Here is a 14,260-nt window from a genome sequence, read left to right on the forward strand (position 1 = left end):
TTTTAATTTTAAGTGATAATTTGATGTGTTTTAAAATATCAATAATATATTTTTTTTTTATAAAAATTCATCAAAATTTTAAATAAAATCTATAAAATTGGTTATCATTCTCAATATAATACAAATTTTATTAAATTTATAACTTAAATATTTAAATAAACTCATATTTTCATATATAACAACATCAAATAAAGAATAAATGACTAAATTGAAAGAAAAAAAAAATTACTAAAACGTTAACTGAAATTAAGTTAAGGGATCACATATACAATTTAGTAAGAAAATTTATAAATCAACGGTCAAAATTCTTTTACACTATCAATTAATAAAAATAATTAATTTAATTTAATAATCTCATTATACATTATAACTGTAACTTTCACTTATCAATATATACATAATTAGTGACGAACAGTCACTGGAATACGTTTTAATTGTTCGTTAATCTTAATACTAATAACTTATTTATTGATTGCAAAAATAAACATTTCCCTTTATTTATTTATCTGTCACGTTATAGCTTCTCACAATGAAGGCGCGTTTTAAGTTTCGAAGTTATGAAACGGCTCGTACAAGGTCGTTTTGAAAACCCGTTTACCTCACGCTCTCACAAATGTAGCGTACACTACACACACTGAGTGGCAAACAGCGATCATCATTCAACGTACCCAAAAAAATAAAAACTGAATGCGTCATCACTTCAATTCATGATCACTGTCAACAACACTCCACCAGCATTAAAGTCTCTCAACTAAATTTCCTTCTCTAATACTCTCTACTTTCTTTCCTTTTTCTCTCTTCTTCATTCCTTGCTCTCACTCTCTATTACCTTCTCCACAAGATCTATTTCACTCTCTAACTTTCTACTTATGCATACATCTTTCTTTTCGTAGATCTTCTACCGCATTTCGTGGATCCAGAAACCGACCCTCACTCATTTTCTTTTTCGCATTCTCTCTCTTAGGGTTTTTCAACCACATGTTTCTCGCTTATTCTTCTTCGCGCTTTTGAACTATGCTTTCTCTCCCTCCCACTTCGGCCTGCCGCCGCTCCCGCCATGATCTCCGGCGCATACTCTGCCGGAATTTCGCTTGCTGCGGTGACGTCGTCGAGCTTCAAGGTGCTTTCGTCTGACCATGCTTTTCACCGGGTTTTGTTTTGGCAACAGAGAATGCCGGCGTCGGTTTTCTTCCTCCTCGCTCTTCTTAACTTGCTATTCTCTTGCCAAGGTATGAATAATGGAAGAACATCGTGACATGAGAATTTCACTTTGCATATTGTCCTGTTAGTTCAATCTAGCTTGCATACCATTTTTGTAGTTTTTAATCTAGTGATTCCATTTCATTGAAGCAGAACATTGGATATTTGATCCATCTATTCACAATTTCAAATGCCATGTTTCTTCTATATGTTGTTTGATTCAGATACTAAACTAAACATTTACTAATTTAGAAACACAGTCTACTTACCTCTTGAAGAATATATATGATAACTCACTCCCTGTTTATCACTCCTACATTGTTGGAGTCAACTAATTTGCCAGCTTGAGATTAAAATGGTTAGAATGTACTTAGTCTATGGTTTGAACTTTAACAATAACGCCATTGTGGGAATAATTTTTGTTAGGGTATGTTTGGATGAAGGGTTTTGCGGAGGAACAGCGGGGGATGACTTATTTATTTTTTAAATTAAAGAAGCTAGAAAATGTTTCTAATGTTTAATTATGTCTGATTGAAATATTATAAGATCATTTATCAGGTTATTTTTTCAATTTTTTAAAAATGTCAAATATATACCACAATATAGACTTAGTTCTCCTAAGTTATCCTCTCCAAAACCCAACTCCCAAACATACCCTTAGTCCAATATATTTGAATATTGGTTGTCTTGGGTTCAGACCCACATGGAAATTCCTTCTACTCATTGATTGATAGGAATTAAGGAATTCAGTGTAACATTTATGTGCTCTCGTGCTCCTGTTCATGGTGGATCATATTCTCTTTCACTTTTTTGGTGATACAAATAATAAGAAAAGAAAACTAAAGCTTAATGGAACAAGAACCAGCAAAATCCACAGCTAAACATGGACACATTTCTAGGTAAATAGTTTTCCAAATTGTTGACGATTCATTATGTTGAGCACCTCATCCGTATTTAGCCAGAAAATCCACTGACTGATTGCTTTCATGGAAAACCTGTTTCAAACTTAAGATTACACTTTGTTATTAATGAAAAATATTATCTTTTGATATGTTATTTTAAAAAGATTCCTTGAGGTCTTTTCTGCATACACCATGCCATTATGTATGACATGTAGGCTCTTCGTATGCAGTGAAGTCATTTTCTCTGAGTGTGCCATTTGCTTCATTGGAACAAACTAAGTTGTGGTTTGTTAAGCCTTCTTCTGCACCATCTTTTGCACCTGTACCATCTCCATCCTATCAAGGTATAGTATTTTTACATTTCAATAGCTTGTTGTTAAATTAATATTAGCTTTGAGTTTAACATCTAATATTCTCTTATAGGTCCTAGTGTGACTCCAACACACAAACATTGCCATCGTCACCGACACCATCATAGCACAAGACCATATGTAGGGGCTCCACCCCCTTCTAAAGACCAAGGTAACTTTTGGAATTTAGACACCATCCTTCCCTCATACTCTTTCTTGGGGTTGGAGTAGCACTGTAGCAGTTATAATGCCTCAACTGTTGTCTTTCCATTTTCTAGTTATATTCCTTTTTATAAAAAAAAATATGTTTCTCTGAATCTCCATTTGATCAAGTAAGATAGTCAATAGAGTCACGATCATGACTTGTGATGCTTTGTAATCTAGTATTCTGAAATTTATGATTCTGCTTCTTTCTTAGTCTATTAGCGTGTACTGATGTTAACCATGATACGATTATATAAATAGAAATGATGTTCAAACATAATTGTTTGGAAGAAATATTCTTAAAATGTAATCAGTTTTCTTCCATGCATCACCAATGTTTATTCATTTTAAACTATATTTGCCTCTATATGTTCTTTCAAGCTCCCTGCGGTGTATAATAATGATTTTTTGCTTCCAATTCATGGTATAAATTATCTTAAACTTAATTTGTATGTTCAGAAGCCCTTGTTATCTGAGAAGTATTTTTTACTTTTCAAAGTTATGATAAGGTGTAATTGGTTTAAATAGTATAATAGAGCTAAAATTGGTTAACATGCAGATCAAATTAATGATTTATGTGAATGAAGCCTTTTTACTAGTTGATTGGACTTGCAAACCTAACATTTGTCTTTGGCCCTCCTTGTCAATATCTAATACCATATACTCATTAATATGAAATCCATGCAGCAGCTTGTGATCAAATATGTACTGATCCACTCACATCAACTCCCTTTGGTTCACCTTGTGGTTGTGTATTTCCTATGAAAATAAGACTTACACTGGATGTAGCTCCTTATGCTGTTTTCCCGGTAATGACTGAGTTAGAGAATGAAGTTGCACTAGGCACTTATTTAGAACAGAGTCAGGTGAAGATAATGGGGGCTACCGCTGACAGTCAAAATCAGGGAAGAACTATTGTTGATATTAACTTGGTTCCACTGGGAGAGAAATTTGACAACACAACTGCAGCACTGACATACGAGAGGTTTTGGAACAAAAAAGTTCCTCTAAATAGGAGCCTTTTTGGTGATTATGCTGTTGTGTACATTACATATCCAGGTAGTTGTTTTTCTCCTAACAACATAATACTTTATCGATGCCATATTATTGTTTGAGACTGAAGCTGTTAGTATCAGGAATTCCATCTTCACCATCATATGGAACTTCGATTGGGAGTGGTCCTAGTGAAAATGCTGATGGTATTCTCCCAGTCAGTGCCAACTTTCCCAGCAAGAACCAGAAAACGAATCTTAGAACCATAATCATCATTGCTTTATCTTCTTTTGTGCTCTTGCTGGTTTTGGTCGGAGTATTTTCTGTCGCTTTGAAATGTAGGAAGACTAGGAGACCATCAAGTGCGGTTGGCCCAGCATTCACATCTTCCCTAAATAAGAGATCTGGTATATAACTTTGAACTTCTTTTTGACATTTTTAAAGTAAGTATATGATGGTTAAATTCTACTCGATCTTTGTTGTCTCCATTCTTCTTTTCATCTAAATAAATTTTAAATTTCAGCACAAGGTTTAGGGATCATGCGCATTGTCCATGTTTCAAGCCCAAAGAGAGCTTTACTTTGTGGAGGCGTGTTATTATATATAAAAACCATTCCCATGTTTTCACCTAACAACATAAGCTTTCCGGTTAATTGGTTTATCACAGTCTGGTTGCTAATTATTTATTGTACATTAACTTCAGATATTGCAGAATATTATTCCTCAGGTTGATTGTGTCTCTGTAGTTTCTTTCTTTCAGTATACTATGCTATCCTTGTCATCTACAGACAATCTATATTTGTTTAATTAAGCTCTATTTAGTGAGATATTGTAATTACATTTGTTGAAGTTGTGGGATTTTAGAGAAAAGGGGGAGAGAAAATAATAAGGGTTTGAATATTATTGATAATAGCTTAATGCTGACTTGATTACAAAAGATTCAATACTGATCTCTATTTATAGAGAAATATAGACTTAATCATAAATCAGGAACAAATCATAATAATAAAGAGAGATATTCTAAGATATCTCTATGATTATAAATTTATCATAGGAAATAACTCAAGATACTCTAATATAATATAAAAGATATTTTCTAATATTCTAACAACATTTATGTACATTATGAATTTGCATTGTGTTGATCTAGTTGACTTGAAGTCTTACCTACTGTCACTACTTGTTGATGTTGCTTTTGTGCCACGTCAACAGTTTTCAGTTATTTTCATGTGACCTTTGTGATTTATTTTTTTATCTTTATTTGAAAAACTGACCACTGCAAATCAGATATTTTCTGCCAAATACATGCTATTATTGTCATGTGTAGGATTAGTATTACTGAGATATCCTCTGCCTGTGGTGGTTATTGATTTCTACCTGCAGCTCAAATAAATATAGTGGCAATGTTAAAATTTAAATTATGCTTATGTCTGTGAGGTGCAAATATGGCACTTATTGATCCTCATGATTTCTTTAATGAATTTCATGTTTCTTAGTTATCTTTATTCTGTCAATTTTATCATAGCTGGAAGTAAATGTAAATGAATTGATGTGTGTAATGCAGGCTTGGGGTCTGTGCTTTCGAGCAGTATTGCAAGCTCGACATCAGTGTCCATCATGTCCACAATGGCTACTTCCATTCTCTCTTCTGTTAAAACATTTTCACTTTCTGAGCTTGAGAAAGCAACAGATAAGTTTAATTCAAAGAGAGTATTAGGGGAAGGAGGATTTGGACGTGTGTATAGCGGGACATTGGAAGATGGGGCTGAAGTTGCAGTGAAGCTACTTACAAGGGATAACAATCAGAATGGAGACCGTGAATTTATTGCAGAAGTTGAGATGTTAAGCCGTTTGCATCATCGTAATCTAGTGAAACTTATTGGTATATGCATTGAAGGGCGCAGGCGCTGCCTGGTATATGAGCTAGTTCCTAATGGCAGCGTTGAGTCCCATCTGCATGGTAATACATTTTCACCAGCTCAGGACATGCATCTCACGTTCAGTTTATATCTCTTTGTTAATTGTTATCTGCAAAATAAAATTATTTTAATGCTCATTAATGATCCTACAGGTGATGACAAGAAGAATGGACCTCTTGATTGGGATGCACGGATGAAAATTGCCCTTGGAGCTGCAAGAGGATTGGCCTATCTCCACGAGGATTCCAATCCTCGTGTAATTCATCGAGACTTTAAAGCTAGCAATGTTCTACTAGAAGACGACTTTACCCCAAAAGTTTCTGATTTTGGTTTGGCAAGAGAAGCAACTGAAGGAAGTAACCATATTTCTACACGGGTGATGGGAACTTTTGGGTGAGTGTTAAATAAACTGTCTGCAGCATTTTGATTTGGAATAAATATAAACATTTTGGTGCCAAATTATAAAGTTATTCAATAACTTTCAATATACTATTTTAAAGTTTTGGATTGTATTCAACTTTCGACATCCAGGTAACTTCATGTGTGTGTGTATATTACTTTAATTAACCTATGAAAGATTGTAATAGGTAAATACAAATTCTATTAGGCTGGTGTGATTCAATGGAAAGGTTATATGTATTATTCTTAAAGAAATGGTTGAGTTCAGGCCAATGAGGCAAGAACAGAACAAGAATACAAGATGAGTATTAACTCCCTAAGGCATTCAAGAGGCCTTTTCTCTCCCACATTATATTACTTACTTCAAACTGCCTTCTCACTACTAACCGAGTCCTTTCCCTTCTGTAACTTACTTCCTCTGTTCTTGCTAACTACCTGTTGAGGCATTACTAACAGCCGTTACAACTATTAAATCCCCCTAAGTCCTTTTATTTTGTTTAACATACACTCTTTTAGGTTTTAACTAATGGGAAACTATCAATTTTTTTGCACACTGCTTGTTAACCATCACTGTTTCAGATTGTCTCCTCTCAAATGAATAATATAGTTTTATGACTGCATTTTGCTCCAAGATTGCAATGTGTAATTCGTGTATCTGATGATTTGACGATGGTTGCTTTCTGCTTTTCATGCATAGCAAATTCCAGGCCTTAGTTTGATGCCTTTTCTATCTATTCAATTTTGCAGATATGTTGCCCCAGAGTATGCAATGACCGGCCATTTACTGGTTAAAAGTGATGTTTATAGTTATGGGGTTGTGCTTCTCGAACTTCTCACTGGCAGAAAGCCAGTGGATATGTCTCAGCCTCAGGGACAGGAGAATCTTGTAACTTGGGCTCGGCCACTGTTGACCAGTAGAGAAGGTTTAGAACAGCTAGTGGATCCATCTTTGGCTGGAAGTTACAGCTTTGATGACATGGCAAAGGTAGCAGCTATTGCGTCAATGTGTGTTCACCCCGAGGTCACGCAGAGACCTTTTATGGGTGAAGTTGTGCAGGCTCTGAAATTGATATACAACGACACAGATGAGAATTGTGGAGATTATTGTAGTCAAAAGGATTCCTCTGCTCAGGAATCTGATTTTAGAGGTGACCTTGCTCCTTCTGATAGCAGTTGGTGGAATGGTGGAGGGTTAACCCCCCGATTAACTTATGGACAAGCATCTTCATTCATCACGATGGAATACAGTTCCGGTCCACTTGAAGATATGGAAAACAGACCGTTTTCAACTTCAAGCTTTATTGGAGATGAGATATCTTTACCAATTAGGCATGGGAATAGATCAGGTCCCTTAAGAACAGTCCGAAGCAAGCTATCCTTATATAGATTTACAGGAAGTCGGAGTGAGCATGGGGGACTTTCTTCCAAGCGAAATTGGGTATGATGGTTACTGGGTTTAAGGTTTGATGTATTTTAGTGTTTTTCAAATGTACAGTTCCTAAAGTGATTCAAACAATTGATTGAGTTACTGATTTTAGCTTAGGTGTCTCAAATTTCTGCAGTTTTCATGTTAAAAAGGTTGGAGACGTACAGGACATTGACTAATTTTGAAATATTGATTCATTATACAATGAGGAAATGTAACTCGAACAATGTTGCAATTGCCTGGAACTATTGCACCCACCACCAATTAACCCACGATTCCCATGGGCCACTTCAAAATGCGCCCTGGTTCATACCCTCTGGAACTTGTTATGTTAGAGTTTGAACACATCCAGCTAAATGCTAGGGGTGCGGATTATAGTGTTATATCCAGTTTGATTTGGTTGAAGTTGAGAAGTTTGAGCAAGTTGCAAACTTCATTGAAAAGAACAAGTACGAGGTGTATGGTCTTGAACGAAGTACTTGGATGAGCTTTGTTCCTCTGGAAGTGGTGTTGTTGTCGTCGACGGTAGTGGAGAAGGAACTAAAGATGAAAGCGATGTTTCTCACTACAGATAAATATTCCGCTTATTATTTAAGTCATGAGTTGGTTCTTTTGCTTTTACTTTCTTACTTTCTTTTTTGGAAGGAGAAATAATATTTTGTTTTTAAGGCTTTAGTGGCTGGTTTGAATTCATTTGTTAGTTTATATCAATAAATGGTATATAGGTGCAATGTTCGTTCAAAGCAATAGCTTACACAACTTGCTTAAAAAATGGAGAGGAAACATCCATTGAAAATCTTACTCTAACTCTTAATTTGACAACTAGTTCTCTATGTTAATTTTAATTGGGTACGTTCTCTCCATTTTCAAGCAAGTTCCATGAACTATTGGTCTGATCAGACACCGACCATCAGTAAGCACCCTATACAACCATTCAGTGATATAAATTAACATATCAATCCACACCATCTATTACGAATGAAATATGATTTTTCCTTTGAAACAAAATAAACAAATGCTTCTCTGTTCTCCAATGATTCTCAACCTACACGAACTCTTTTGCCAAATTGATATCGGAGTTCATGTCTTCTACCGACAAAGTGTCAAAGTCAACTATCATTTATGCCAACACCTCAGACACCTTCATCTTATCTTCCTTCTCCACTTTTGTCACTGACGCATTATCAGTCTCTGACACCACTTCCAGAGCCTCCTATCCTTTCTACCATCTTCTCTTTCCGTTATGTGTTGTGTCACCTATAATCTCTAATTTGTACTGGGATGTTTATGCTCTTCCCTCGCTCTACTTTCAGGTATTTTTTTGTTTCGAAGAGTAATAGCAAAACTCCCACGTACTAAATATATAAAGAAGAGGATTATTGTGAATTCGAATTTGCACCACGATATATCAAATTTCTCAATAAATTTTTATCAATCTCAATTTTACTTACAAGACTACTTTTGACTAATTTTATTAGCCAACAGCTAGAAATTTGGGAAGTTATTTTTCTTTATTGAATACAATTTATTTTAAATTTTATTAGATGGATAAAAATTAAATTTTGAAAAAAATCTAAAACATTGTTTTTACTGTATTATTATAGTTTTTCTTTTACACTATTATAATGGAGTTAAGATGGATATTCTGTGTAGTTCACTTTTATTTTTCGCAGTGACGTTTTTTTTTTTTTTGAGTATATTTCCGGTGACAGCTTAAACACATAAACGAGGTTCTTTTTTTTTTTTTTTTTTTTTTTTTTTAATATATTTCTTTTATCGATAGGTAAACAAGGTTTATGAATACTAAGGAGAGATTTTCAAAAATAATGTAAATAAAATTACTACTACTAATGTGAGTAAGCAAACGAACATTAATTGGGATAGACATAAATTAGAATTAGCACACAGGGATCGAGGGAGCTGTAAATATAAATTATTGAACTTAAAATAAATAAGAAATTTTATTGTAAAATAAATTATTAAACTTATTATAAATAAGAGATTTTATTGTAAAATATGAAATGAATGAATTGTAGTCATTAATAAAATTATCAAAAGTTAAGATTAAAATAAAAACTTATGTAACTTTAAATTACTATAGATCATAATCATTTATATTATATGATTAAGAGATGGCAAAAAGAATTAAACTTGCAAGACCAATCCTATTTAAGCCGTTGAAAAAACGAGACGAAGACGAGATGGGTTGGTCCATTAAAAAAGTTGCTATTTATTTTACTACTAAGTCTAACTTTTATAATATTTTTATTTAGTAATATACTGTAACATTAAGTAGATTGTAGTAATTTTTTTGGGATTGTTTAATATTAATCAGTTTATTTTGAGATTTTTTTTATACTAATGGTGACTGTGTTTTGGTATTTACCTTTTTTGATTGATTGTGGTTGTATTTATTATTTTTATAAAATAAAATAAAAATGTATTTTTTGTCGCACAAGTTCGCCAATCCAACATAGAATAAGATAGAACATAGTGATAACAAAAGAGGCTAACGGGGCAGCCCAATCCTCTTTACTATCCTCAATGTAATCTAAATTTAATTATCTCTATCTCTTACGGTAAAAGTTCATCTTTACTTAATATGTTCTCATTATATCAACATCCTTGTATAATCATATTTAAGAAATTGTAGAAAATAGTGTTGGATTTTGTGTCTAAATAAAAAGTGTTTAGATTGTTTTTTTAATGGAAAAGTGTATAGATTCCTAAAATACATTTTCTATTTTTTTTGGGTGTGTCTAAATTAACCATTCCATTTGTTTAATTGTTATATAGATAAAGTAGAAATCCATTTGAAAAATTAAAGCTGATAATCAGGAACATATCTTTTTATTTTGTATATATACAATGGTCAACGGGCACCAATTTAGCTGGATAAGAAGAAATCTTATTATATTGTTATGATCATGCATTCATATAAAGTATTTCTACAAGTATACTGACAATAATATATAGGTCTGCTGTTAAAGATCGTTTACTTTATATCACTTATTTCGACTTGTGCAAATATCTACAACCATATTTGATCCTCGAATTCTTTCTACTTTAATTACTAGATATGTTTGTTTATCACATGAATACTTCTTTGTCATTTATTTCAATATTGCTGGTTTTATTTCGCTTCATTTGGAGAACATGCATTGAGTGTCATCAATGTATTTTTTGTACCTGGGTTTTAGATTCTCTTTATTCAATAATTTGATTTTCTTGAATATAGTTTATTTTACAACTTTATCTTGAATAAATATTAATTTGATATATGAACTATATATCACTATTTTGTCAATACTAGTTTAGTTGGTTTAACATGCTTGTTCATTTACTCATTTAATTAATAGTTAAATTGCTTATTTGGATATTAAACATCTGATTTAATTGACAAAAAATGATACTGTTAGATTGAAAAAATGTAGCATATTTTAATATGGATTTGATGTAAATTTTTTATCATTTTATCTATGAAAAAATTGTCTCTTACTTCTGCGTTTTCATCATTTTTTACTGTCACATTAAATGTTAGGGTTTCGCCCACACTTTGTTGTTTAAATATTTTTTTAGAAACGCTTGAATTTGTTCTAATTTTGAATTGACTTATTTGAATATATTTACTTGCAAAAACACTTGTGAATCTGTTTAAAAAAATTTATTAAGATAACTTATGACATGTTAATAAGTTATTTTCAACTAATTTTTATAAGTTATCTATTATTGAGTGACTTATGAAAACAAATTATATCTTATTTAAAAATAGTTTGATTTTATTTTAGCTTGTGTTATAAAATAACTTAAAATGCTAATGCTATAACACAATGAGGATTGTAGGTTTTGTTGTTTTGAGCTTTATCACCAGGATTTGATGTTTTATGTATTTGAATGTGAATATGAGAGACAAGACAATGACTTTGGAAATGCTTATGAAGAGGGAGTCTCCAGCATCTGTAAATTGTATTGCTTTCTTCTCCTTTGGTTTGGGGTTTATCTTCTTACCATCACTACTTTGCCCTGTACCTCCTTTCAAAAACCAAAACAAAATATGGTTGATGGAGATAGTAATATATAATGTTACAAGGGAACCCATTTTGTATCAGGTCAGTTCTATATATTTGACTGTTTTTTTTTTCCAAATAACCGCAATGAATAACTAACTCTAATCGGTTAGAGTTTATATATCACTAACAAACAAACAGAAGTTAGTTAGTTAGTTTGATAATAATCCAAAGAAAGTTTGTATTTAACTAACTTTCATTTCTTCTTTTTGTTATCCTTCCAATATTTTGTTCACTCCCAGTCCAACAGAAACAATTTAGAATATGGAAGGTGAAGATCCTGTAATCCCGCACGGAATAAAAGCACTTGTTGTGGATGGTGATGACAACACACGGAAGAGTCATGAAGATATGTTGAAGTCACTTGGTGTGGAAACTCAGTCAGTGAAAAATGGGAGAGAAGCCATAGACACGATATTTGAATGGCGGAGGGATGAATACAAGTTTGACCTAATTCTGATGGATAGGAGAATGCCGGTGATGGACGGAATTGAGGCGACGAGGATACTGCGCTTATTTGATTACCCTAGCCGGATTGTTGGTGTATCCACTCCGCTTACAGATGCAGAATGGGAAGAATTTTTTAATGCTGGCCTTGATGATCTCTATGATGATCACAAACCATTGTCCCTTCAAACTATTATTTCTATTTGTAAATCAGTTCCCCCTCCCTGTAATGGTACCTGTCATTGTCATTGATTCTATCTGTAAACACAATTCAGGATGTCATTTCTTAAATCTTTAAAACTTAATTTGCATTCTTCGATTTTTTATACACCATTTATTATTGATGAACTCACTTGGAATGGGAAAGAAGCCTTAGAATTAATTAATAGCTGATTTCACCTAACTCTGATGGCTAGGAAATGGATCAAATTAAGGCAAACTAATTGAATGTGAATTTAATTCATAAATGTCGATATCATAAGATTGTATTTATGGTTTTAAATAAACTTGTAAAAAGAAATGTCCATATCATTAAATTTAAATTTATTTATCTGCAAACTTAACTAGATCATTCACGGTGTCGCCAAAAAAGAATTTAAATAAATTTTAATATTATTAAGTTTTTCAGCAAACATAACTAAACCATCCGTTATACAGTGCCGCCAAAAAGAAATTTAAAGCAACTGACAATGAAAATCCTTAAAAGGAATATCAACCCTGAGGAGGTTGCCGGAAAAGCTCTCGCCGGCAATCGGACGCGCTGTTTTGATGATGACAATTTAGGCAATAACTGCAACTCGCAAGAGGTACATAATCGGAATTCCTGTTGCATAATTTTGATGGTTAGGAGATGGATGGAATTACGGCGACGACGTCTTCTTACATATATATGATCGATAATGTCAATAGTATTGTAATTTAACAAATAAATAAATCACATATGATTATGTTAATATAATAAATACTAATTGCAATATTTGCAATAATAGGTTACTTAACTTAATTTCAGAAACGTTTTAATATTTTTTTTTTGATTTAATTATTTATTTTAATTTTAAGTGACAATTTAATCTTTTATATTTTAAAATGTCAACAATGTTATATTTTTTTTATAAAAATTTATAAAAAATTTCAAATAAAACCCATAAAATTAATTATCATTATCAATATAATGCAAATTTCATCACATTCATAACTTAAATCATTAAATAAATTTATATTTTCATCTCTAACAACATCAAATCAAAAATAAATGACTAAATGGAAAAAATAAATAAAATAAAAGACTAAAACATTAGCTGAAATTAAATTAAGAGACCACATATACAATTTAGTCTATAATAAAAAAGACAGATGTGTAAAATCTAATATAATATTATAATATAAGGTAAAGTTATTATTTATCAATATTAGACACGAGGAGATCTATTGAAAAATTTAAAGTTTTACATCGAATAAAGATAAAATTTAAATATAATTTATAAAGAGAGATACTTTTACTAAAAAGAAAATCACGATTATAAACATTCTTCTATTTTTATCTATTTTAAAAAATAAAATTTATGCTAAGGAAAAGATATCCCCATCTAAGGTTGAAAATACCTTAAATTTTATTGAATATTTCCAAATAAATTTATATTTAAGTGTTTGCTTATTCACCCTATTTTTTCTCACAAGATGTAAAATACAATACTAGAAACACACTCTCAATAATGTATTTTGCTCATTTTTTTATCCTCTCAGATCCACATATTAAATAATGAGAATTATACCATGCACCCCTCAATACACATAAAAATACAATTTTATTTATTTAATCATTTATAACAAGTTTCAAAATTGATAGTTTCAAAAGTTTTAAATTTTTAAAATAAGGATTACATTTCGAAAAGTTGGAAAGTTTCCAAATTTGATTTTTTTTGAAATAATGATTACATTTCGAAAATTTGGAAATTTTCCTATTTCGAAAGTTTTGAATTGTTTGAAAGTTTCGAAAATTTTGAAATTTTCTATTTCAGAAGTTTTGAATTGTTCGAAAATTCTGAAAATTGTCATTTCAAAACTTTGAAAACTTTCGAATATTTTAGAAAGAAGAGTGAAAAAATGAGAAGTTAAAAAAGTTGAAGGTTTTATAAAGGGCAAAATTGTATTTTCACGTTGATTGAGAAGATGTCAAATTTAGATGTGGAGGTATAGGGTAGAGTCCTATTAGATCATATGCATGTATTTTACTTAGGAATGGTAAAACGGACAAACCCGCTCTGCTCTGTCTAAAAAAAGGTGGAATAGGACAAACTTTCTAAAAAAAGGTGGAATAGGACAAACTTTCTAAAAAAAGGTGGAATAGGACAAA

At 31.9% G+C, this 14,260-nt stretch overlaps 2 protein-coding genes across 6 annotated transcripts; both read left to right on the forward strand.

The window, feature by feature from the left end:
* The first annotated feature begins 683 nt into the window (after window positions 1–683).
* LOC101508203 (receptor-like serine/threonine-protein kinase ALE2) lies at window positions 684–8,068 on the forward strand. Of its 5 annotated transcripts, none has more exons than XM_073366157.1 (9): window positions 1,101–1,229; window positions 2,031–2,099; window positions 2,333–2,446; window positions 2,526–2,624; window positions 3,344–3,715; window positions 3,793–4,056; window positions 5,214–5,609; window positions 5,721–5,961; window positions 6,715–8,010. In XM_073366157.1, the coding sequence occupies exons 2-9, from the start codon at window positions 2,084–2,086 to the stop codon at window positions 7,409–7,411; spliced, it is 2,199 nt and encodes a 732-aa protein (XP_073222258.1). In that variant the 5' UTR covers window positions 1,101–1,229; window positions 2,031–2,083; the 3' UTR covers window positions 7,412–8,010. The 5 variants fall into 5 exon arrangements, with proteins under 5 accessions (XP_073222255.1, XP_012569387.1, XP_073222257.1 ...); XM_073366158.1 differs by having other exon boundaries at window positions 1,102–1,229; window positions 2,036–2,099; XM_073366154.1 differs by lacking the exon at window positions 2,031–2,099 and having other exon boundaries at window positions 684–1,229; window positions 2,318–2,446; window positions 6,715–8,068.
* Window positions 8,069–11,648: 3,580 nt separating this feature from the next.
* LOC101493294 (two-component response regulator 24-like) lies at window positions 11,649–12,212 on the forward strand. Its single transcript, XM_012713915.3, has one exon. It carries the CDS (start codon window positions 11,725–11,727, stop codon window positions 12,157–12,159), a length of 435 nt encoding a protein of 144 aa, XP_012569369.1. The 5' UTR covers window positions 11,649–11,724; the 3' UTR covers window positions 12,160–12,212.
* Window positions 12,213–14,260: the final 2,048 nt, after the last annotated feature.

Source organism: Cicer arietinum, chromosome 3 (genome assembly GCF_000331145.2).
Source record: "Cicer arietinum cultivar CDC Frontier isolate Library 1 chromosome 3, Cicar.CDCFrontier_v2.0, whole genome shotgun sequence".
NCBI classification, from domain to species: domain Eukaryota; kingdom Viridiplantae; phylum Streptophyta; class Magnoliopsida; order Fabales; family Fabaceae; genus Cicer; species Cicer arietinum.

Coding starts and splice junctions, on each gene's coding strand:
- LOC101508203 (XM_073366154.1), top strand. CDS start 1,058: ATGATCTCCGGCGCATACTCTGCCGGAATTTCGCTTGCTGCGGTGACG. Junction 1,230..2,317: donor CTTGCTATTCTCTTGCCAAG/GTATGAATAATG, acceptor TATGACATGTAG/GCTCTTCGTATGCAGTGAAG. Junction 5,962..6,714: donor CGGGTGATGGGAACTTTTGG/GTGAGTGTTAAA, acceptor TCAATTTTGCAG/ATATGTTGCCCCAGAGTATG.
- LOC101493294 (XM_012713915.3), top strand. CDS start 11,725: ATGGAAGGTGAAGATCCTGTAATCCCGCACGGAATAAAAGCACTTGTT.